The 20,748-nt window shown below is 47.8% G+C and overlaps 9 protein-coding genes across 9 annotated transcripts; 4 read left to right on the forward strand and 5 right to left on the reverse strand.

Annotated features, from left to right (window-relative positions):
* Positions 1-577: 577 nt before the first annotated feature.
* On the forward strand, positions 578-1,942 carry N7525_002040 (malate dehydrogenase; the record flags this gene model as incomplete). The annotated part of the gene is made up of 8 exons (XM_002557298.1): positions 578-590; positions 638-669; positions 727-837; positions 890-977; positions 1,039-1,416; positions 1,465-1,549; positions 1,601-1,745; positions 1,802-1,942. 8 exons carry the CDS (start codon positions 578-580, stop codon positions 1,940-1,942), a joined length of 993 nt encoding a protein of 330 aa, XP_002557344.1.
* Positions 1,943-2,407: 465 nt separating this feature from the next.
* On the reverse strand, positions 2,408-3,173 carry N7525_002041 (trafficking protein particle complex subunit; the record flags this gene model as incomplete). The annotated part of the gene is made up of 4 exons (XM_002557297.1): positions 2,408-2,539; positions 2,596-2,685; positions 2,773-2,890; positions 2,950-3,173. The coding sequence occupies 4 exons, from the start codon at positions 3,171-3,173 to the stop codon at positions 2,408-2,410; spliced, it is 564 nt and encodes a 187-aa protein (XP_002557343.1).
* A 445-nt stretch (positions 3,174-3,618) lies between these two features.
* On the reverse strand, positions 3,619-5,552 carry N7525_002042 (uncharacterized protein; the record flags this gene model as incomplete). Its single annotated transcript, XM_002557296.1, has 6 exons — positions 3,619-4,078; positions 4,132-4,357; positions 4,413-4,518; positions 4,587-4,903; positions 4,957-5,280; positions 5,408-5,552. The coding sequence occupies 6 exons, from the start codon at positions 5,550-5,552 to the stop codon at positions 3,619-3,621; spliced, it is 1,578 nt and encodes a 525-aa protein (XP_002557342.1).
* A 400-nt stretch (positions 5,553-5,952) lies between these two features.
* N7525_002043 (DUF2423 domain-containing protein) lies at positions 5,953-6,442 on the forward strand (the record flags this gene model as incomplete). The annotated part of the gene is made up of 3 exons (XM_061212150.1): positions 5,953-6,136; positions 6,194-6,229; positions 6,309-6,442. 3 exons carry the CDS (start codon positions 5,953-5,955, stop codon positions 6,440-6,442), a joined length of 354 nt encoding a protein of 117 aa, XP_061071376.1.
* Positions 6,443-7,794: 1,352 nt separating this feature from the next.
* las21 (mannose-ethanolamine phosphotransferase LAS21) lies at positions 7,795-10,738 on the forward strand (the record flags this gene model as incomplete). The annotated part of the gene is made up of 7 exons (XM_061212151.1): positions 7,795-7,988; positions 8,049-8,093; positions 8,158-8,446; positions 8,513-8,640; positions 8,699-9,066; positions 9,126-10,112; positions 10,176-10,738. 7 exons carry the CDS (start codon positions 7,795-7,797, stop codon positions 10,736-10,738), a joined length of 2,574 nt encoding a protein of 857 aa, XP_061071377.1.
* Positions 10,739-10,843: 105 nt separating this feature from the next.
* On the reverse strand, positions 10,844-11,448 carry N7525_002045 (uncharacterized protein; the record flags this gene model as incomplete). The annotated part of the gene is made up of 2 exons (XM_061212152.1): positions 10,844-11,216; positions 11,270-11,448. 2 exons carry the CDS (start codon positions 11,446-11,448, stop codon positions 10,844-10,846), a joined length of 552 nt encoding a protein of 183 aa, XP_061071378.1.
* An 881-nt stretch (positions 11,449-12,329) lies between these two features.
* N7525_002046 (putative meiosis protein MEI2) lies at positions 12,330-15,160 on the reverse strand (the record flags this gene model as incomplete). Its single annotated transcript, XM_061212153.1, has 14 exons — positions 12,330-12,538; positions 12,589-12,691; positions 12,745-12,824; positions 12,878-12,921; positions 12,982-13,010; positions 13,063-13,080; positions 13,142-13,172; positions 13,227-13,245; positions 13,299-13,365; positions 13,429-13,464; positions 13,520-13,765; positions 13,850-14,281; positions 14,332-14,965; positions 15,027-15,160. The coding sequence occupies 14 exons, from the start codon at positions 15,158-15,160 to the stop codon at positions 12,330-12,332; spliced, it is 2,082 nt and encodes a 693-aa protein (XP_061071379.1).
* Positions 15,161-16,238: 1,078 nt separating this feature from the next.
* Positions 16,239-19,013, forward strand: N7525_002047 (Rab GTPase-binding exocyst subunit SEC15; the record flags this gene model as incomplete). Its single annotated transcript, XM_061212154.1, has 9 exons — positions 16,239-16,286; positions 16,345-17,337; positions 17,418-17,549; positions 17,606-17,707; positions 17,759-17,868; positions 17,929-18,064; positions 18,118-18,567; positions 18,626-18,876; positions 18,935-19,013. The coding sequence occupies 9 exons, from the start codon at positions 16,239-16,241 to the stop codon at positions 19,011-19,013; spliced, it is 2,301 nt and encodes a 766-aa protein (XP_061071380.1).
* Positions 19,014-19,569: 556 nt separating this feature from the next.
* hapE (CCAAT-binding factor complex subunit HapE) lies at positions 19,570-20,721 on the reverse strand (the record flags this gene model as incomplete). Its single annotated transcript, XM_061212155.1, has 5 exons — positions 19,570-19,572; positions 19,629-20,264; positions 20,325-20,381; positions 20,480-20,493; positions 20,637-20,721. The coding sequence occupies 5 exons, from the start codon at positions 20,719-20,721 to the stop codon at positions 19,570-19,572; spliced, it is 795 nt and encodes a 264-aa protein (XP_061071381.1).
* Positions 20,722-20,748: the final 27 nt, after the last annotated feature.

Consider the following 20,748-nt stretch of genomic DNA (forward strand, 5'->3'; position numbering starts at 1 on the left):
GAATAATTCGGAAAAGAAATGAACCAAGAACACAGTAAAATTTGATTCACAACCGACTGGTCGGCCCGAGCCACAATGTCCGGTATATATACCTACCTACCTAGGTAGATACCTACGGTATCTAGTATAATAGTCCGCCTTTACCCGATATGACCACCCGGTCGGGGAAGTGTGGAACAAGTCCATTGTTTAAGGGACGAGAATTGCCGGAAAGTCTGGAGAAAGGTCCAGAGCTTGAGAATTCCTAACACAACATAGATGAGATAGATCTTATTTGGCAGATATAATAGTAAAGAAGATAGTAAATATAGTAAAGACAGTAAACATATAGCCAAATCAAGTCAAACAAAGAATACTTTTTAAGTAAATAGATATGCAATTGAGGTAAAACATCCTCACTTCACATGAAATCCCATCAACTCCGTATTCCGGGGTTGCCCCTCTCACCGGGGGCACTTGCCCCTCTTATAAATCGGCCGGTCCCCTCCCTTAAGCTTCCCTCTCCTCCATTCCTCTCCTATCTTCTTTCTCTCTCTCCATACACACACACTCACACACATACACACACACATTCATCATGGTTAAGGCTGGTATGTTATTTGGCTGTCTTGTCTATCATTTGCTCATTCGTTATTAGTTGTTCTCGGAGCTGCTGGTGGCATTGGCCAGGTATGGCCCTCCTTTCCCAAAAGGGTTCTTATCAGCCTCAGCTAATCGATCCTCTAGCCTCTCTCCCTCTTGCTAAAGGCTTGCCCTCTCGTTGATGACCTTGCTCTCTATGATGTTGTCAACACTCCCGGTGTGGCTGCAGATCTCTCTCACATCTCCTCGGTCGCCGTACGTACACTCCCGAAGAATCGTGAATAAGCCTGTTAACAAATGGAACTAGAAAATCACTGGTTACCTCCCCAAGGATGATGGACTGAAGCTTGCTCTGACCGGTGCTGACGTTGTTGTCATCCCCGCCGGCATTCCCCGTCAGTAGATCTGCAAGTCGGGTGTTTTGGTGTTTTGCTAACGTCTTATGGTACCATCTAGGCAAGCCTGGTATGACCCGTGACGACCTTTTCAAGGTTAATGCCGGAATCGTGAAAGGTCTCGTCGAGAGCATCGCCGAGTTTGCCCCCAAGGCTTTCATCCTCGTTATCTCCAACCCTGTGAACTCTACCGTCCCCATCGCCGCCGAGGTCCTTAAGGCTGCCGGTGTCTTCGACCCCAAGCGTCTGTTCGGTGTGACCACCCTGGACGTTGTTCGTGCCGAGACTTTCACCCAGGAGTTCTCCGGCGTGAAGAACGCCGCTGATGCCACCGTTCCCGTTATTGGTGGCCACTCTGGCGAGACCATTGTTCCTCTGTTCAGCAAGGTTTCCCCCAGCTTCCAGATCCCCGCTGACCGTTACGATGCTCTTGTCAACCGTATGTGACCAGATCTTTCTGTGGAAGGCATTTGCTGATATTTCACAGGTGTCCAATTCGGAGGTGACGAGGTCGTCAAGGCCAAGGACGGTGCTGGTTCCGCTACTCTGTCTATGGCCTTCGCCGGTTTCAGGTAGGTTTCACCCGCTAATTCGGAGCTACCATTGTGATTGACAAATACTAGATTCGCTGAGGCTGTCATCAAGGCTTCCAAGGGCGAGAAGGGCATTGTTGAGCCTACTTTCGTCTACCTTCCCGGTGTTGCTGGCGGTGATGAGATTGCCAAGGCCACCGGACTTGACTTCTTCTCCACTCCCGTGGAACTCGGCGTACGTCTTCAATTTTCCAGTGTGTTAAGGCAACTAACTGACAATGCTCGATCCAGGTCAACGGTGCTGAGAAGGCTATCAACATCCTTGAGGGTGTGACCGAGCAGGAGAAGAAGCTCCTCGAGGCTTGCATCAAGGGACTTCAGGGCAACATCGAGAAGGGCGTTGAGTTCGCCAAGAACTCCTCACCAAAGTAAGGCCCCCCCTCCCCCCTGTCCGTTGTGCTCCATGTATATCGGGTAGGTCTCTTTGTGTCAGTAGATTTCTCCCTGGGTTCTCCACGGCTGCGATAACACCGGAAAATAGCGGAGCGTTGCTAATCAATCTTCTCGCGGAAAGATAGGCTTTAAATGTGAGACCACGAGTTTATGAACAATGAGCAGACACGGGGTGTGTACGGTCCGGAATCAGATGGGTAGGTTTGGCACACAAATATAGTTAACCGACCTTCAAATGGAAACAAGTACAGTTTTCACCGTTCATATTTGCGGGTTTTGGGTATCTTGTCTCATGTAGCCAAGAGACTTGGAATCAATCCTTGTAGTAAACTGAAGGAAACCACAAGGTCTTTGCAAGATGGAACTGTCATAAGTCATGGAATAAGCGTAAATTGGGGTGCAAAGGCTAGCCCAGGTCCACTGGAGGCAAAACCATTTTACTGCTCAAGGCCGAGGCTGGAGAGTTTTGATCTGGAAAGTTGCACCTGGTAGATCGGAGGTCTCAGCCTGCACCGTCGTGTTGATACCCAAATTCGCTAACGCGCCCCGGATGATACCGCAAGGAAACCAGAGGTACTAGGTCAATTCTATAAGCCCACGATATCCTCATTGATTGAAAAGGGGGTGCTTACTGCCTGCGCCATGGATATTGCTTCACTCCGCACCGCCATGCTCATCCTGCCAAATGGCCGGAACGCGCTATCGGACAAAACATAGACTCCCTATTTTATTGTCGCCATTAGTTTCGAATCTTTGTGCAAGTGCAGCTGTCTCGCATCTCTCCGACATTATTTCTGTCTTGCACATACCCGATGGTTCGTTTTCAAATTATCCACCTGTTTCTTGAATAGGACCGTCCACAGATCCTTGCAGAGAAACTTGATCACGTCGAGATTATCGGTAAACCTGGGACGGTCTCGGGCGAAGCTATAGAGATTGATACAGGTTAGCGCGCCCTAAGACTGCAAGCGAAAAAGCATGTTTACCGCTCCGCAAGGCCTTGCCCAACACGATAACCCAGAGACTCTAGACGAAAGAATGTCATCTCTCTAACTTCTTCATCTTCAGTTTCCTTTCCCTCGGCTGCAAGTTCCTTTGCCATACGCTCAGCCATTGGCACCAATTCTATGAGTAGGAAGTCGAAGCATGAGGAGCTGAAGACGCGGGCATTTGAGTCGGTATTTAAAGGGGAAGTTGAATCGAATGACATTATGAAGGGCGAAAGGCAAACAGATCCAAGAGGCGAATGAGCAAGGGACCCGGTTGATGTATGGATTAAAGGCGTGTTGATGGAAGAGCTTGAAAGTGAGGGAGTTGGAGGAAGTTGGGGGCAGCCGGGATGTCGGGGTGTCCTTGAACCCCCAAAGCCGGAATCCACCTGATACTGGCCTTTTTGATCTATACAGGAAAATACAGATACGTTTTGTGCCCTTCTTTTTTTTATAAAAAATAAATAAAAGAGTAATAGTCAATATATTTCCAGGTAAATTGGCTGGTCAAAACTAGAATGATACAATCCCTCTTAGATACATAGCCACTGGTGATATCTTGAATACTCCCCCCCCCCCCCCCCCCGCCAGAAACTCCATGGAAATATGCATTAGAAATGTTTTTTTTCGGTCATTTGCAAGCTTGACTAAACTAAGAATCTAAATTCACGGTGGGTACGGCCCGCCATTCAAAGGGCTGCTGGCAGGCGGGATATGGTAGTCCTGACGAGAAAAAGCTCGGGATGGCAGACTGGAAACTGGCCTTTTAGGGGGTGGAACGGGGGACTCTTCATCTTCATCACCGCTCTCAGTAAGGTCGATGACCTGAGCAATGGGTCGCTTTTTGCTGGACATGCGCATCGCAGAGGATGGGGTTGATGCCTCTCGTGACTGTGATTGCGCAGGTGTTCGCTCCAGGGCGATATTCGTGGGTCCCGGTTCCTGCTTGACAACGGGCATCCCAGGTTCGCTGATCTCAATCAAGTCGTCGTCATCATCAGATGCGGGAGTCATCCCTCCCAATTTTGTCCCGTCGGAATCAGTGCGGCTTGACCATGCACCGTCGGGTTCAACGGTGACTTGGTCAATGTCAGGTAATGTTGACTGTAGAATGTCATCAACGTACCTATCCGAACTGTTAGAAAGAGAAACAGATATGTCAAGGGGATGAGGACTTACTGGTCGACTTGGAGAGATTCGAAGCTAGTCGCTTTGGAACACACAGGGCAGGTCCAAGTTGGAGCTTGCTTTTGTAATTCAAGAAACGAAGATGCGTCGAAGCATTGGTTGTGTGTGCAAACGATGGAGCGACAAGGCACCTGGATGCGCAGGGTAGATAGAGGGCATTTGAGTGACATGACGCTTGACGTCGCGACAATGTCCGAGTCATTTGCGCGGTTTTGCACTGCAGATCTGAGTTTAGCATAGTTTTAACCCAAGGGAACAGGAGAGGTTCTTACTTTCACGTAAGACTTGCTCCTTCGAGATGAGCTTCCGTGTCTTCAACTGCGAGACAAGATCATCAGTCGGATGCTGCTTCACGAGGTTGGCAAGCGCGAAGAATTTCTGTTTAAGACAGAGTTAGTCAATTGGCCTAACAGATGCTCTACCAAACAGAGCGGAACGAGCTTAACCTTTTGCGTCAATGCATAAGTCATGACGATATTGTTTGGGTAGTTGGGCTTTTTGCGAATCCAGTTGGTTACATCTGCAGGCTGGGTAGTCCCCGGTCTATTTTTCAGACCTCTGAGATTGGCTTTGACTTCATCGAGATTTACTTTAAGTTCCACCTGATGTGGGAATGCGATGTCTGACTTGGTGTATTGTGTGAGGCCTGAATCACCGGCGCAATAAACCATCACTCGAAGGTTTGAGTCGGTTTGCAGCTTATAGGCAACTTGCTGAGATAACATGACCTTCAGTTCAACACTGTCCCGTGTTTGTTCGCGAACTGGATAAAATTAGATATAGATCAACAAGCTTCAAAGGTATATAGTAACGTACCTTTACACTCCACGATTGGGGTCAACGGCTCAAGGATTGTGTAAAATGGACTTTCTTTGAAAATCAAAGGACCTGAAGATTTATGAGCAGTCACAGGGGGTTTCATGAGAGGAGCACTCGGACCAGAGGAGTATGGGTGAGGTGACATGGAAACCCCGAGCGGTGCAGATCGAGCCTGTGCAGGGGACTGAGAAACAGGCGATGGCTGGTATTGTGGCCTAGTGGGTGATTGATATGGCACGGTATTTGGAAAAGCTGTAGCACGGATGCGCCTGGCTAGAGCATCGAAACTGACAGGGTCAGATTCCGCGAGTGATTGGATTCCTATTTCACTGGTCAGTGTATGGATCTTAGGAAGAATGCGCTGTGAGGCAGATTGAAGGAAGTATTGTAAAGCATATAGAGGATAGAAAGAAAATGTCATGACAAGAGTTGGGAAGAATTGACGAACGTTGAATAATGCGGAACTGGAGGGTTGCCTTCAAGCCGGATACCTGAAGGCCCTCATACCTCAACAAATCTTTCAGTTGTGGATTTGTGAGAGGTTTGATAAAGGCTGTCAGCGTTGCGACCTCTGACGACAGGCTGGTCGACATGGCTGCTTCACAGATAAGAGAAGTGCGAAAGTAATCAAGATGGGCTTGGTTCAGGGTTCCTCGAAAGACAAGGGTCCGATTCAGCCAGACCAATTATAAGGGCTCTGCATCGATACATCTCTTGACTGGAGCGAAATGTGAGGGAAAGGCCACAAACCCCAGTCACGAAAGGGTGAGGTCAAGTCGACCCTCGGAGGTGAACCTTGGAAGTGCCCACGATCTCCGGATGACATAAGACGAGCCTATCGGGGAAAAAAAAGTTGATTGTGTTATCAGTGACCGTTTTATTTCCCACCCGACATCAGTTCATCAGGTTTAACCTTCTTGACGTATAATATCCTGAGATCCTGAAATCTTGACACTTTATTTACCTTGTTCCACTCCCATTGCCTTTCATACAATGGCGAAAAGTGTCCGAGCCAGTGTTTCTAAGCGCAACAGAGCCAACCTGCGCAAGAAGGTCTTTGGCCCACTGGTCGATGCCAGAACCGAAAGACTCGCTGCCAAACTACAGGAGCTTGCATCACAGCCACGACCTGAAGCCCCTGTGAAATCAAAGATGGACCTAGGTGAAGACGAGGCTGGTATGTATACTACTGTCATTCTTTAAGGATACTGGCTGACCTCATATTCCCTATTAGCCGAAACAGCCAAGGCCCAGACTGGTGACAGCGAAGGTTAGTCTTAGCAATTCAACTTTTGAATGACCCCCTTTTTGCCCCTTTGAGTTACAGAATGCTTACCCATCCGACACAGAAATGGATATCGACACAATTAAGAGCTCCAAGAAGAAGCAGGCACGTGTGCAAAAGCGCAACCAGAAGCCTCGCAACTCGATTGTTTTCCAAAAGCGTCTATCTACAACCAAGAAGGGTCCCAAGAGGAAGTGAGGCGATGCTGAGTGAGGGGCAATGAATAGATTATCTGACGAGATGGTGTGACGGAGAACAAAAAGGCGTTTGGGAGTCCACAATTCCACCTGCGATTCATGTACATGTTTCATAGTCTGTGCCTGATATAACCTACCTTTAAATGCTTGAGGTACTACTTGGATTTTGCTAGAAACAGAATAGCCCTGTGGCCGGGGGGAGCCAATATGAGTCCAATTTTCAATCACAGACAAATGAAGTCTAGGTTGATTAGCCTAATTTTTATGCCATCATCCAGCAATGTTAGCTTCTAGCTCTGATTAGAGGGTCAAATGAAGTAAATATAGGACATACAATATACCACGTATAATACGGGGACCCGTGAAATCGAGACAGCCCTCTCCAGGGCTGGTCTTGCCTTGCCTGCAACTCGCTTGACCGCCTAACACTCTATACGACTAGACTAGTCCGTACGTACGGAGTACCCTGACGTGAGTCGTTCTGACCTCCAGGGCTGACGTTGCTCGAGCTCTCACACTCAACACGAAAATGGTTGTGTTATTCCCCATTTTCTGAATACCTTCTTCATGCATCCTATATTCTTATCTCACCCATATCCATATGTAGATACTTTACTATATTATCTTCTCAGCCTATCGGAGAGGCTCTCTCCAACCAGAGAGCCTCTCTGTCCTTGAAGCTGATTCAGACATTGAAGAATATGGATTCTCCGCCGTTCACTGCTATGGATTGTTATGACACATCTGTGTATCACGGGAAACCTATTGACGATGTTATTCATATTCTTCGAGAAGGCGTTACTGGAAATGTAGTAGCAGCAAATTTGTTCTACATTGCGGACGACCAGACGATCAGAGATCACACCTTGCTCCTGGTTCAAGTTCAAGATCAAGAGAATGATATATACGTCTTTAGTGTCCGACTCGCACCTGAATTGCGAATGGAACTGAGACATCGATATATGATTCTGAATCCGACATCAATCCAAGATATTCAGAAAGACGTCGATAAGGATGGCGTGTATAGGGGCAGGAGGGATACCCAATACTCATATGTTGGGACACTGAGTCACTACTTGAATTATCCAGATATATCAGGACACTGGTAATTGAATGCAACTCCTGATATATAGTACCGGAGTAAGCTAGTAACCTAGATAGGTATAAATGAATTATCCATGTCTTGCCTAGGTGAGGTTCATCCCGGTATTACATAATATCAAGAAGAAGGCGGTGTGGTGATGCGCATAAACACGATTCTGCCTCCCTTTGGAGAACAGGTCGATGTTGGTTTGAGGGTACAGTCTTGCAACCTGCAACCTTGGGAGTTGTTCGGAACAGTCAAGTTGCAAAATGGGCTTCTGCAACTGGGCGACAGTCATTGCCAATTTGCTGGTGCCCCTGGGCATACTCACCTTCTCTTCAGGATTCTTCCCCTATAAACCGTTGATTCCTGGATTAGCGACTTTTGATGAAACAGGCGAGAATGTCACAGTACCTGCCGTCTTCGATAAAGTTATCTTCATGGTGGTCGATGCGCTAAGGAGGTAAATGTTTCGAATAATAATTCGAGCTATACCGGTAACTAACAAGGTGTTTACATATAGCGACTTTGTATATTCGAATGACTCGGGTTTCGTATTTACACAGAGGTGAGTGTCGCTCTCGAAATCTACTATTGCATTGTTTTGAAATAAGTAACTGATTTGATATTAGCTTGATCCGTTCCGGTGCTGCATTGCCATTCACTGCCTATGCGAGCGCTCCGACTGTTACAATGCCTCGGTTAAAAGCCATCACAACTGGTTCGGTTCCATCCTTTCTGGATGTTATTCTCAACATCGCGGAATCAGATACCACATCAACCCTGGCATACCAGGACACCTGGTTAGCTCAATTAAAAGCCATAGGAGGACGGCTTGTGATGTATGGAGACGACACCTGGCTCAAGCTCTTTCCGGGAATGTTTGACCGAGCTGATGGAACTACAAGCTTCTTCGTGTCGGTCAGTTGTACATTAGGCGTTGGCATATCCGCAGTATTAGTATTGGAACTGAGATTCTTCTCGCAGGACTTCACGGAAGTAGATCATAATGTGACTCGACACGTTCCTAACGAGCTTGCCCGGGATGATTGGTCTGCTTTGATCATGCATTACCTGGGTCTTGATCACATAGGACATAAGGCGGGCCCAAAGAGGTAAAATGCAGCTCCTTATCTCATTATTGGATGCTCTCTAACCTCTCTAACTTCCTAGTCCCTTCATGTTACCGAAACAGCATGAGATGGACTCTGTGGTGACTGATATCTATACTGCAATGCAGCAACAACACCATCTTCAATCCACACTTTTCGTGTTGTGCGGAGATCATGGCATGAACGAGGCTGGAAACCACGGCGGGTCCTCTGCCGGAGAAACATCTCCCGCATTGCTTTTGATGTCACCCAAGTTTGAAGCCTTGGGCCGAAGAGAAAGCCCTGTCGAACCGTCAGGCGATATGCAGTACTACCAGACAGTTGAGCAAGCGGATATTGCTCCAACCTTGGCGGGGCTTCTTGGTATCCCAATTCCTTTAAACAGTCTTGGAGTATTTATCCCGGACTTTTTAGACATGTGGGATAATGGTATGTGCTTCGTCCCTAGTCACGGCCAAGCGGAAGATAATCAGTTGACTCGGAAATAGGTTCTCATAAGCTTCGAATCTTACGTCAAAACGCCGAGCAGCTACTGAACACATTGACAACTACGTTCCCTGGTTTTACGTTTGATTCCGATATTAGTACATCCTGTGCTTCAGAAGCCCTATCCGCTATTGAGGAAGCTCGATGTGCTTGGGCTCGTGTCCAGCGCCTCATCTATGATAAGGACGAAGCAGGTGATTCTTACTCTACAGTTGGCCCCGCTTTATTGCACTTCTTACGGATTGCACAGGAGGTCATGAGCCGTACCGCTAGTAACTACGATGTCTCCAGACTCATTCTGGGCCTGTTGATCACGGGGGCTGCAGGCCTGCTTGTACTTCCGGCCACATACAAGGAATGTACACGTCACGGATCTTCCGGGTTATTTTTGATGCTCATGATCGTCACGTGTGGGATGATGATGTTCGCGAGTAGTTATGTGGAAGAAGAGCAACAGTTCTGGTATTGGATCTGCTCAGGATGGATTGTCTACCTGCATATTAAGTCACAGTCATCAGCAAAACCGGTCTCACACAAACGCTTTGGATCATTACTATATTGGTCTGACAAATGCATTATTCTCGTGCTTGCAACCACCCAGAGGCTTTTGCGACGATGGAATCAAACGGGACAGAAGTTCGCGGCCGAGCCTGATATTGCTCGCACCTTCTTTGCACGCCACCCAGAAATCTTCTGGGGTCTTCTCGTCCTCACGTATGTGGATGCCGCTTGTCACCTCCACATGAGTATACCAATCGCTGGAATATTGAAGTTCGGTGCCTTGGCCCCTGCGGTGTTGGCTTTTACGTTCAAGTTGCACTTTGTGACTTCGGAATCCCCCGAACTTCTTGATGGGACGTTCATCTCGCAAATCATGAAAGAATGGCCCTACAGTCTATCGTTGGTTTTACATGCTAGGCTTGTGTTTTATGGACTTGCTGTCATTGTTTTGCTAGCGCTCTTTGGAAAGCGATCAAGAGTTCCCCGAGGTAAGCCCACATATGTCCTCGACTGCCTCTGAGCTTGGAGGCATCACTGACCAGCATCTTTAGGGCCACATGATACAATCCATGAAACTCTACACATTTTCCTAATGACGCAGTCCCGTGCCACTAATGTCCCCCTGTTCCTGATTTTCCGAATCCAGGCCGGCATTCTCTCTTCCATGAACCTCACGGGGATCGAAGTGACAATCACAACCTTGGTCTTCCAATATATGACGTTCTTCGCGTTTGGCGGCTCCAATGCAATCTCCTCTGTGGACCTTGCTAGTGGATATAACGGTGTCGGCAGCTACAGCGTGGTACTAGTGGGGGTTCTCACCTTCGCGAGCAACTGGGCAGGACCTATCTGGTGGGCTTCCCAAAGCCATCGTCTCCGGCCGAAGAATCCTGCGGAACAGAACCCCTCGGCACTGTTGACCTTCCATGTTGCCATGTCTCTGGTCTCGGTCATGGCCGCCTGTACAGCCCTCCGGACACATCTTTTCATCTGGACCGTTTTCTCCCCCAAATATCTTTACAGTATGGCGTGGGCTACTGCTAATCATGTTGCTGTCAATTTACTGGGCGAGGCCATTTTCTCTCGGTCTCAATCTCGATATCATTATTCATGAAACAACTTTTTTTAGCTTAGAAATACATGCCTGTACATCCCATTGGAATCCGTTCAAAAGAAAATACAAAAATGCAAAAACACCGTACATAAAAGGGTATGAGACTCAAAATAAACCGCTGAATAAATCATCGATAGCGTTCTTCTTCTTCTTCTTCTTCTTTTTCGATGTAGTTTTTGAAACACCGTCCTCTGTAGACTCTGTATACTCTGCAGACTTTTCAGTGGGCTTCTCTTTGGAGACCCTGGAGACCTTGGAATCAGCATGGGAAATTTTGACCGGGGCGAGTGGCGCATTGTCAATCCGACGAATACGTTCCCCAAGATCTTCTTTTGCGACAGTCATCCTGGACTTGGTTGTCGCTGGTTCCATCTTCTGATGACTGATTCCGGTGATTTTGGACAGTCGCGCCAACACAGCCAGAAGCACGACGCCAAGGGCAGAGAACTGATTATCGGCAACGACCGTTGAAAAAGCACTAAGAAAAGAGTTAGCCTGGTCATTCGGAAGGCCTCTTTTCTTTTTCCATACATATAACATCTTGGGATTACATGCGTGGCCAGGTGGGATTTTACCCCCGATCGGGCGAAATCCAAGGTGGCGCGTTTCAAGATGGATAGCCATTTCCACCATTTAGTTCGACGATGTTGATTCTTGTTTCGATGAAAGATCAGATGCAGCATTGAGTGGACTGTCAGGATTTCGTCCATGTTGAGATGTTGGAAGAGATGAGAAGTGGGTTTTTCCGTTTTCCGTTGCGCAAGTGTGGCACATACTTATATAACTACATCAACTACATATGCAAGTACTCATTGCAAAAAACATATCATTCACCTAACCCCATGTTTTTGGATTTTCCAAATTTTCGAGAAAAAAACAGAGCAATAGCAGCAGAAAAAGAAAAGCAGAAAAAGAAACAGAAAAAATGAGAGGAAAGCGCTGAAAAAACGCAGAAAACACAGCAATTAATGGCACCAATTCGGAATGGAAAGAAGGGTTGGAATGTGCAATACAAAGGCAAAGTCCTTAGCAGAGCAAGTGTTCACTGTTTTGCCCTGAGGAAGTTCTTCCAGTGTTGTCGCTGTCGCCTCTGAATGAGTCCCTCTGTCGTGAGATAGAGGAGTATTCAGAACTCGAAGACAAGAGAAGAAGAGACGATAGATGGCGGGAGATGGGTATTGCACAGTCTCAAGCAAAGCTGGGATGTTTCCGGAACGTAGCATATTGCGCAGCCCTGTTGTCAACGGTGTTTCCATCCTTCGTGTGTCAAAGTTGCTGTGAGGTGTTGATGATGGTTTGGCTTTTTTTTCCCCTGGTTTTCTGGTTTTCTGGGGTTTTTTTTGGTGTTGTGTTGTTGTTTTGATTCCATTGACTTGGGGGGCACTGATTTGGAGGCGAGGATCCAGTTGAATGAGATCTTCGGTTGGTTATTTCGAAAACAAATGCGAGATCAATAGGACAATGTTGGATTGTCCGGTAATGATAACTCTTCGTTTGGCCAAGATGTGAAGAAGTTGGTGCATGTTCCGGGAAAACAATCGATTAATGGCATGAAGCTGTCGATGAGCCATTACAGGAAATCCCATAACGCTTAATTTCTCTTCGAAATGAACTGGCGGTCCTCTTCCTGCATAGAAGCAGATTCGCCAGGGGCATGCTGGACCGAACGTCCGCCAGAACGCCGGGGAGTTTGAACGGGTTGTCGACCCCCCCGTGGAGTCTGGCCGAATGACTGGGATTGCTGACGCGTGCGGTTGGTGCGAGGTGTAGTGGGAGGTCGGTTTCGTGGTGCAAAGAGGCCTGTGAAAGGGTGAGGACATATCCACAAGCAAAAGGGTACGAAATCTTACCTTGCTGGTTGGTGCTAGCAACCGATCGACGCAGCTTACTGGCGTCATTGGGGCCGGGAAAAGGCGCTTCACTGCCTGCACGAGGGCCGTCGATATGGAAGAGCTATATTTGGTCAATATCGGCACCAGAATGGGACAAAAAAGGATCAAACTAACTCGAGGTCGCTCTTCGCGATGCCGGGTCATAACGCTACTGTTGCGGAACTTGCTCACGAGAGTCTCTTTGCCTTGATGTGCTATTGAAACTGGTTAGACACCATTCCCCATTGACCATGGATGGGACACAAACTGGCATAAGAAACCTCCGCCACCTTCCCGGAGATGCAGTCGGGCCTGTAATTGCCTCGAGTCAGCGACCGTGCACTTTTCTGGGGAGAATACGGAGGGACATACCAAGTCTTGCCCTCTCGAGCGTGCACCAGCTAAGGGAAACTGGTAAGTACATGCCACACACTGACCCATGAGATAACTCACATCAATAATGTCAATTGGCTGTAGGTCATGTTAGTAAATCCCGAACAAGCATGAAAATAGAGCCTCTAGGTATACTCACATCACCGAAGTTCATAAACGCGTAACCAACGCTACAAGTACAAGTAAGTAACATTGAAAGCCAGCAAGGAGCCATCAGAACTTACTTGCAACGATGATTGAAATCTGTGGATTGAATTAGCTCGAACAAGCAAAGTAGATCACCGAGCAACACTTACCCATGCGAAGATAGAGGAAGTCATACTTCCCATGACTAGACTCGTCCAGGATACTCTTCAATTGGTCCTGTTGGATGGTCGCATCCTGTTAGCTTTTATGATTCCATAAAAAGATGGGAGATGATCATACCACGGTTATTTTGTTCGGAATGTTCCGGATCATGACCTGTGATGAGACATGTGAGAAATCGGTCTTCCGGCAGAGAGGGGAAAGAACCTACAGTGCTGCGAACGTCTAGTCCTTGCCTGATTCGGTCGAGATGAATAATATTCTCCTTACTCCTCTGGCCTGCCTCCAAAGCTGGAGAAATGTCGATCTTCTCCTCGACCTCGCTCTCTTTCGACACAAGATGATAAGGGGTCACAGGGCTCTGAGGGGAGCCAAAGCTGGTGGAGCTCCTGACTCGGAGATGAGACGGGGTAGGAATGTCTTCTTCTGCACAAAGAGAGACATTGAAACGAAGACTCTGCAGAAAACCAATATTAGCATTGCACTTTCATAAAAAACGAAAGGCAAAAAGAAGGGGGAGGAAGGGGGGAAAGGGACATACATCGAGCTTAAATCCACCGAGACACGAAAAAGCATAACCCGCATGACGCTTGTTGAAGTATTCGACTTGGTATCGACTCATGTTGGTTCCATTCTCGATAAGGCTGCAAGAACGCAAGCTGCCAAGGGAAGCGAGCACATGATTAACAATATCTTCCATAGGTTCCATGAGCCACTGGCCTGGGATGGTGGACACAGAAAGCAGAAATACACCATCTTGAGGAACAGAGGCAGAGGGAGCCGATCCAGCGATTCGATTGAACTTGGCGATTTCTTCGCGACCAGCCGCGAAGACGCGCCAGGAAGGACGAATTTGGCGAATTTGTTTCATGGCATGGACGGCCTCTCGAATATCTCCAAACGAAACGGAGAATGCGCCCCTAGTCTCAATGTGCTTGAGACAAACACCCTCAATGGAAGGATATTCATTGACCTTAATAAAGTCAGCTCTAGTCCCATGATCAGGTTGGTATTACAACTTACCGGGAACATCATAACAATTGAGCGGTGCGAGATGTCGGTAGGGACCTGCTGCACGATAAAGCCTCGATGCTTTCCAGTACCATCCTGACTTCCACCGGGGAGGAAGGGCAGGTTGGTTGTGTCAGTGGCGCGACCAGCTTGGTTATCGGGGGAGATATGGGTCAGTGCATTAGTCGAGGTGGCCGCTGAGGGAACGCGAGTGGTTGCGAGCAAGCTAGATAAGAAATCCGGGTCCGGGTTGTATTCATAGCTAATATCCTCACGGGATGGCGAGTACCGAGCGTTGGAAATACCTCTCTGGACAGGAGAGAGTGGGTACTGTGATGCCCCCAAATGCGTCTGCCTGTGAGTTGAGGAACGAGGTGAGTATTGGATTCGCTCCAGCGACCGAGATGCCTGGGCCTGGGAAGGCGAGTATCGCATTCCACCAGGGCCAGAGGTTGTCGGGGACAAGTGAGGGGCGACGGATGAGTACTGGAATGGGTCGATTGAGGTGCGCACTGCATTGGCTGTGCGGGTCAGCTGAGGCGAAACAGACGAATACTGGGACTCAGTGTTTCTGTTCCCAGAGCTTGCAGTGGACGCAGGAGGCAGAACGCGTGGAGTCCCATCTAGCCAACCGGCGAACGGATCACTGCAGCATAACTTGTTAGGGCTATTTTTTCTTTAATGTATAAACGACAATTAGAGCTTACCCGGTCGGACGAATGGTAGCCATCCCAGGAAACGGTTCGGGATTCGCCCGATGAGCAAAAGCCTCATATCCCATGGGACTGAAAGCAGTAAGCTGCTCTGATGGCGATCCTCGAGTTGGAGAAAGCTTCTCCATATTCAATACTGAAAAATAAGAAGATGAGCCAAGAATCCAGAATGATACTAAAAGCACAAGCTGACATACCGAGTTAGTTGGCAAAGCGAGGGGCTCTGTGTGTCGCTTGTGGTATCGGCGTAGCAGGGTGCTAGAGGTACTGTCGAAGAAGAGCGAAGAAGTAAAAAGAGATCGTTTGGCGGAAAATAAACGAGGCTTTATACCTCTCGAACGACTCATACCTCTCGAACGACTCATACCTCTCGAACGACTCATACCTCTCTAACGACTCATACCTAAACCAATGAGCCGGTCCGATTATACAAACACATAGCGACGAGTCATCATCACTCGATGAGCCCAACAACCCAACGAGCAGTGGTAGTCGTTCGTAAGAAGTAGTTGTTCGTATGAAAACAATTTAACGAGTCGTCGTGCGTAACAAGTGACTCACGTCCTATGGTCTTGTTCTCTTTTCCTTTCTCTGGCTTGCAGGCCTCTTCGAATAACGACAATTAGAGCGAGCATGCGGATAATAGCGGAACTAGGGCGATGCGCTGATAACTAGGTAAGCACGATACTGAATTGAAAGGATGGCTGCCATAAGTTGCTTTAGATGATCTGGTTCTTAGTCCCAGCGAAGAGCTTTATGGCAGCAGACAGACCACCGACATGATGAAATGCAACATGGGATCATAAATCATTGATTGATCGGCCCCAGAGGGTATATTGAATGTTGCATTGAGACTTTAATTGCTTATAGTAATGCAGCTTGTTGATTTCACAGGGCCCCTCAACTTCTAGGAAGAAGGATGGAGTGGTAAAAGGTTAAAGAAGGGAAAAGTAATAATAATTGTAGAGACGTAGATTAGAAACGAGATGTAGGAGGTAGCCCTCGAGTTATACATTTGATATCGGCCAAGGTTCGCGCTAGTGACAACGCTAGCACAAAATAAGACTAGAATTTTGAAAGCGGTCATCCACAGTGGTGGCAGATTGAACATCTGACCGCCTGTGGACGTCAACTACCTACCTATCGAGCTTGTAGTCAAGTATTCAGACTATTGGACTCTCTCTCTGGCTATGAAGCTGAGCCATTATGCCACCCATGGCTCCAATTCTCAATGAGCCACATGTCTTGAACCAAGTAAGCCAATAAACGTTGGACAAAGGTACTTAAAATGGGACTGACTTCTTCTCCATAGATTATCATCTCACCGTCGGATACGGACTATCTGGATCAGCTTATCCCCTCTATCAGAGATTACAGCGTTGGAAACCGCACTCCACAACTCCTGCAGTCGTTATCCCGGTTCGCGGGCGACAAAGAGTCCGAGATCGAAAGCATATGCAACACAAATCACCAGGAATTTGTGTCATCTGTGAATTCACTGCTTCGGATTCGAGAGGGGACAGTGCGCTTGACAGCAGAGATCCTTGATCTGAATCAATCGATTCAGACCAGTACCGAGCGCCTAGCCGAGCAGAAGAAAGCGTTGGTGGAATCGCGTGGCCACCGACAGAACATTGACGAGACCAGTCGCGCTATTCAGGATTGCTTGGAGGTGTTGCGTCTAGCCAACCAAGTCCATGACCTCTTGGCAAAGAAGAACCACTACGCCGCGCTGCGGGCGCTGGAGGAATTGCAGAACGTCCATCTAAAGGGGGTGACGCAATACAAGATTGCAGTCATGATACAACGCTCAGTTCCCGCGACGCAGAGAGCTATCGCGGAAGCAGTGATGTCAGACCTCAACACCTGGCTTTATCGTATCCGGGAAATGTCTCAATACCTTGGGGAAATTGCGCTCTTCCACACAGACCAGCGGAAAACCAGACAAAAACAAAGAGCCGAGAAAATCCCTTACCTAGACCATTTCAATTTGAACTCCGCGATCGAGCTGGTGTCTGATGAAGATGAAGAGTATGACCTGCTCCAGAATGAAGATCTTCAAGTCGACTTCACACCGCTGTTCGAGTGCTTGCATATCCATCAATCTTTGGGACATATGGATAAATTCCGAATTGAGTACGCGACCACCCGTCGAAGACAAAAAGAGCTCTTGCTTCCGTCTTCTATCACCCTTGTTGATGAAGATGGTTCTAGTTTGCACAATCTCTTGGAAGAGATGGCTGGATTCGCCATTGTTGAACGGGCCACAATGAAAAGAGCCCCCGATCTCAGGTCGTCCGTCGATGTAAGAAACCATATCCTCCTCTTTAGCCCCTCTTCAACGGGGGGCCTTGTGGTAATGATCTGACCCATGCCTCCGAATAGATTGACGAGCTGTGGGACTCGATGTGTCAGGCGGCCGTAGTGTTGATATCGAAAGCACTTCATGAAGTCGACAACGCTGAAAGCATTCTCAACATCAAGAATCTGATTGCTCTATTCATGCAGACAATGAATGTGGGTAGACCCAGCTCTATTATCTTGGGCCCAAATAGCTGATATCCATATAACAGACGTGGAACTTCCCCGTGCGTGTCTTTGATGACTTTTTATTAACACTCTTTGGCAAATACGCCGAGCTTCTGAAGAAGAGATTCAGTGACGATTTCCAGGAGGTAAGGCTGTTTCCCCTACACCCTATCTATTTCAAATGCTGACACTGCCAGATTGTATCAACGGATGATTATATGCCCATGCCCATACAGACCCAAGAGGAGCATGACAAGGTCCTCAACGTTAGCTGGTACAGCCCCGAACAACCTCGCGAGGAACAAGTGTGAGTTCTGAATCGGCCTGGACAGATTGGTCCTTATTCAGACCTAACCGATCACTGTAGATTCCCATGCATATTACCTTTTTCCCGGATGTACCCGCTGTGTTGCATTGATATTCGGAATTTCCTGAACCAGTTCTATTTCTTCGCAAATGATGGTTTCGCAAATACAAATGTGATCGATGAGACACTGAAGAATGTGAGTTCAAATCAACACACTGAACACCCATGGCTCGACAACTAACCCAGCAGGATCTGGATGATCTCCTTTCACAAAAAGTCTGTGACACTTTAGTGGAGCGTCTTTCCTCTCAATATCTAGGCCAGATCGTTCAGATTCTTATTAACCTGGAACACTTCGAGCTAGCTTGCCGCGAGCTGGAACTCTTATTGGCAGCAGCCCGATCACAAAACTCCACCGGCACTTCGATCGTGTTGAGGGCCACTGAAAAGTTCAAAAGCAACAAGAAGGCAGCCGAAAAGCGTATCTTCGAGGTAGTCAATTCCAAAATTGATGACCTCATCGAAACAGCAGAGTACGAGTGGATGTCCCCTACACCTCCCGCAGAGCCGAGCAATTACATGCAGACCTTGACTCGATTCTTGTCCAACATCATGAACTCCACATTGTTGGGTCTGCCCACAGAAATCAAGGAGCTCATCTACTTTGATGCCCTTAGTCATGCAGCTAATATGATTCTGGTGGGTTTTCTATGGACTCCAATCAGCTGTAACAGAGACTTACTGACCGACCATTCAGGCACAACCATTATCCCCAGATGTGAAGAAAATCAACCCCAACGGAGTGTCAGCATTAGCGAAAGATGTTGAATATCTTGCCGAATTCGTGGACAGCTTAAATGTCCCAATTCTTCGTGAGAACCTCGATGAGTTACAGCAAACGGTGCAGTTGATGCAGGCGGACAGCGCAGACGAGTTTTATGACATTTCCACGAGGAACAAGAAATATGGACGCGTTGATGCCATGCAAGGGCCCATTTTGCTTGAAAAGTACGGTTTGGAATCTATATCTTACCGTGAAGTGCCTACTAACTAGTTATATGAACAGGCTTACACGCAGTGTCCAAGCTCCCCCCAAGGTGGATAAATTTGCGACTCTTTCATCACGCTTCAAGAAGTCTGGATAAATCTATGAGTGTGTTCTGTGTAATGCAATGGTTTACTACAATGAAGTATCTCGGCCCGTTGGGGCGTAAGTACAGAAATACAGCTAGAAGCACACCCACCATATCTCGAAGTGGTAAGAAGGCCATAGGAAACAATTTTGGACTGTCTGGTGATGTCTCTTGCCTCTTAGAGTGTAACTTCGATTTACCCCAAGCAAGAGATGTGGCTTTGATTCATTGCACGAGATGTAGGAATGCATATGATACTGCTAATGACCAACAAAGTAAATCACACACGTCTTTCACAATGCCACATGTGGTTTCCTCTTTTTCTAGCCAGGATCAACCCTCGTTCCGCACATAAAAGAGTCCCGAAAAGATCAGAGAGATCGGGAGCTGCTCTACAGTATTGACACTGCCTTGCGCGGGAAACAAAACGATAGAATAATCAAATAAGAGCAGTAAGAGACAAAAAAAGGGGGTTTAAAAAGAAGAAAAAAAAAGGACCAAAATTCGCCTTGGAACGCGCATGAACTAAATTAAAGTGACGGGCTAGACCATAGTGCTGATAATATGTTCACTTGACGATCGAAATTAGCTTGTCTGTTGAAGATGAGACATATGACAACTACATACCTGCTGGGGAGGGAGATGTGGGTAGGCGTACATCCCCTCGAACATTTGGGACTGAGGTTGACCATACGCTGCAGTTGGGTCTGACTGAACGGCTCCGGGGTACATGGCAGGTTGCGGGCGATACTCCTGGTCTTGAGGCATACTGTGCTGGCCAAGGGAGGCGTAGTCGGCAGGGCCCATGTGCTGGTGCGGTTGAACTCCATGCGGAGCAGGGGGCAGCTGACCGGGGGCAGCTGAGGGCCCTGGTGCGGTACCGGCAGCCTGACTCGACCGCTTGGCATGAGAGGTTGCCTCTTCGCGGGGAACTATATCAATCAGGAAGTCAAACATGTCTGATTTGGACAGAGCGGCAGCAATATCAGATCGCTGCAGGGTACGACGCTTATTGTCCTCGGCGTGAATCCAGGCACGCATAGTCAGCTCCGTGATGAAAATATCACAACCTTTAGCAAACAAGATGGGTGCCTCGGCAGAGATCATCTTGACTTCTGGGTCCGCCTTCATCACCTTCTTGATACGGGCCAATGGCAACTGGTGAATCTTGTAGTCATGGTTGTCTGACTCCAAATGGTTGATGACATGTTGCCAGTATGTAGTCAGGATATCACGCGCAGTTCCTTGGAGGCCTTGGTTTACCTATCTCTGGTGAGTATCAGAGCTTGATAATTGTCCGGTCATCTCCAGGAGCTTGCTTACATTGGCCCAGGTACCAGTGTACAGCTCAGCAACTGGTGCGTAACCTTGCGCTGAGAGCTATTTTACCGGACGTTGATTAGCTGCTATTCGAGACATTTCACGCGATCATCATAGAGTAAAGGTAAGGCCCGCGTGGCTCACCGCGATGGACATACCGCTGCGCTAGCACCTATAAATAACGACTGTTGTTAGCCTCCAGTTCAAATCAATCACGTAGCTGAGAGCAACTGAGCCAGCAGAGTAGCCCTTTGACGGACCCCGGTGCATGGTTTTGGCGCGTAAGTTTGGCGCAATGATAAACTTGGAACTTACCATAATGACCTCCATTTCTAACATCATAAATCGGCTGCGGTTGCTGCCTGCCCTGCTGCGCAGAGCCTTGAGGGGATTGCTCCATGCTCGCTTTAGGTTTGAGCAATATGGG

The sequence above is a fragment of the Penicillium rubens genome (assembly GCF_028828025.1).
Source record: "Penicillium rubens strain IBT 27055 chromosome Unknown utg000001l_segment0_segment0, whole genome shotgun sequence".
Lineage (NCBI taxonomy): Eukaryota > Fungi > Ascomycota > Eurotiomycetes > Eurotiales > Aspergillaceae > Penicillium > Penicillium rubens.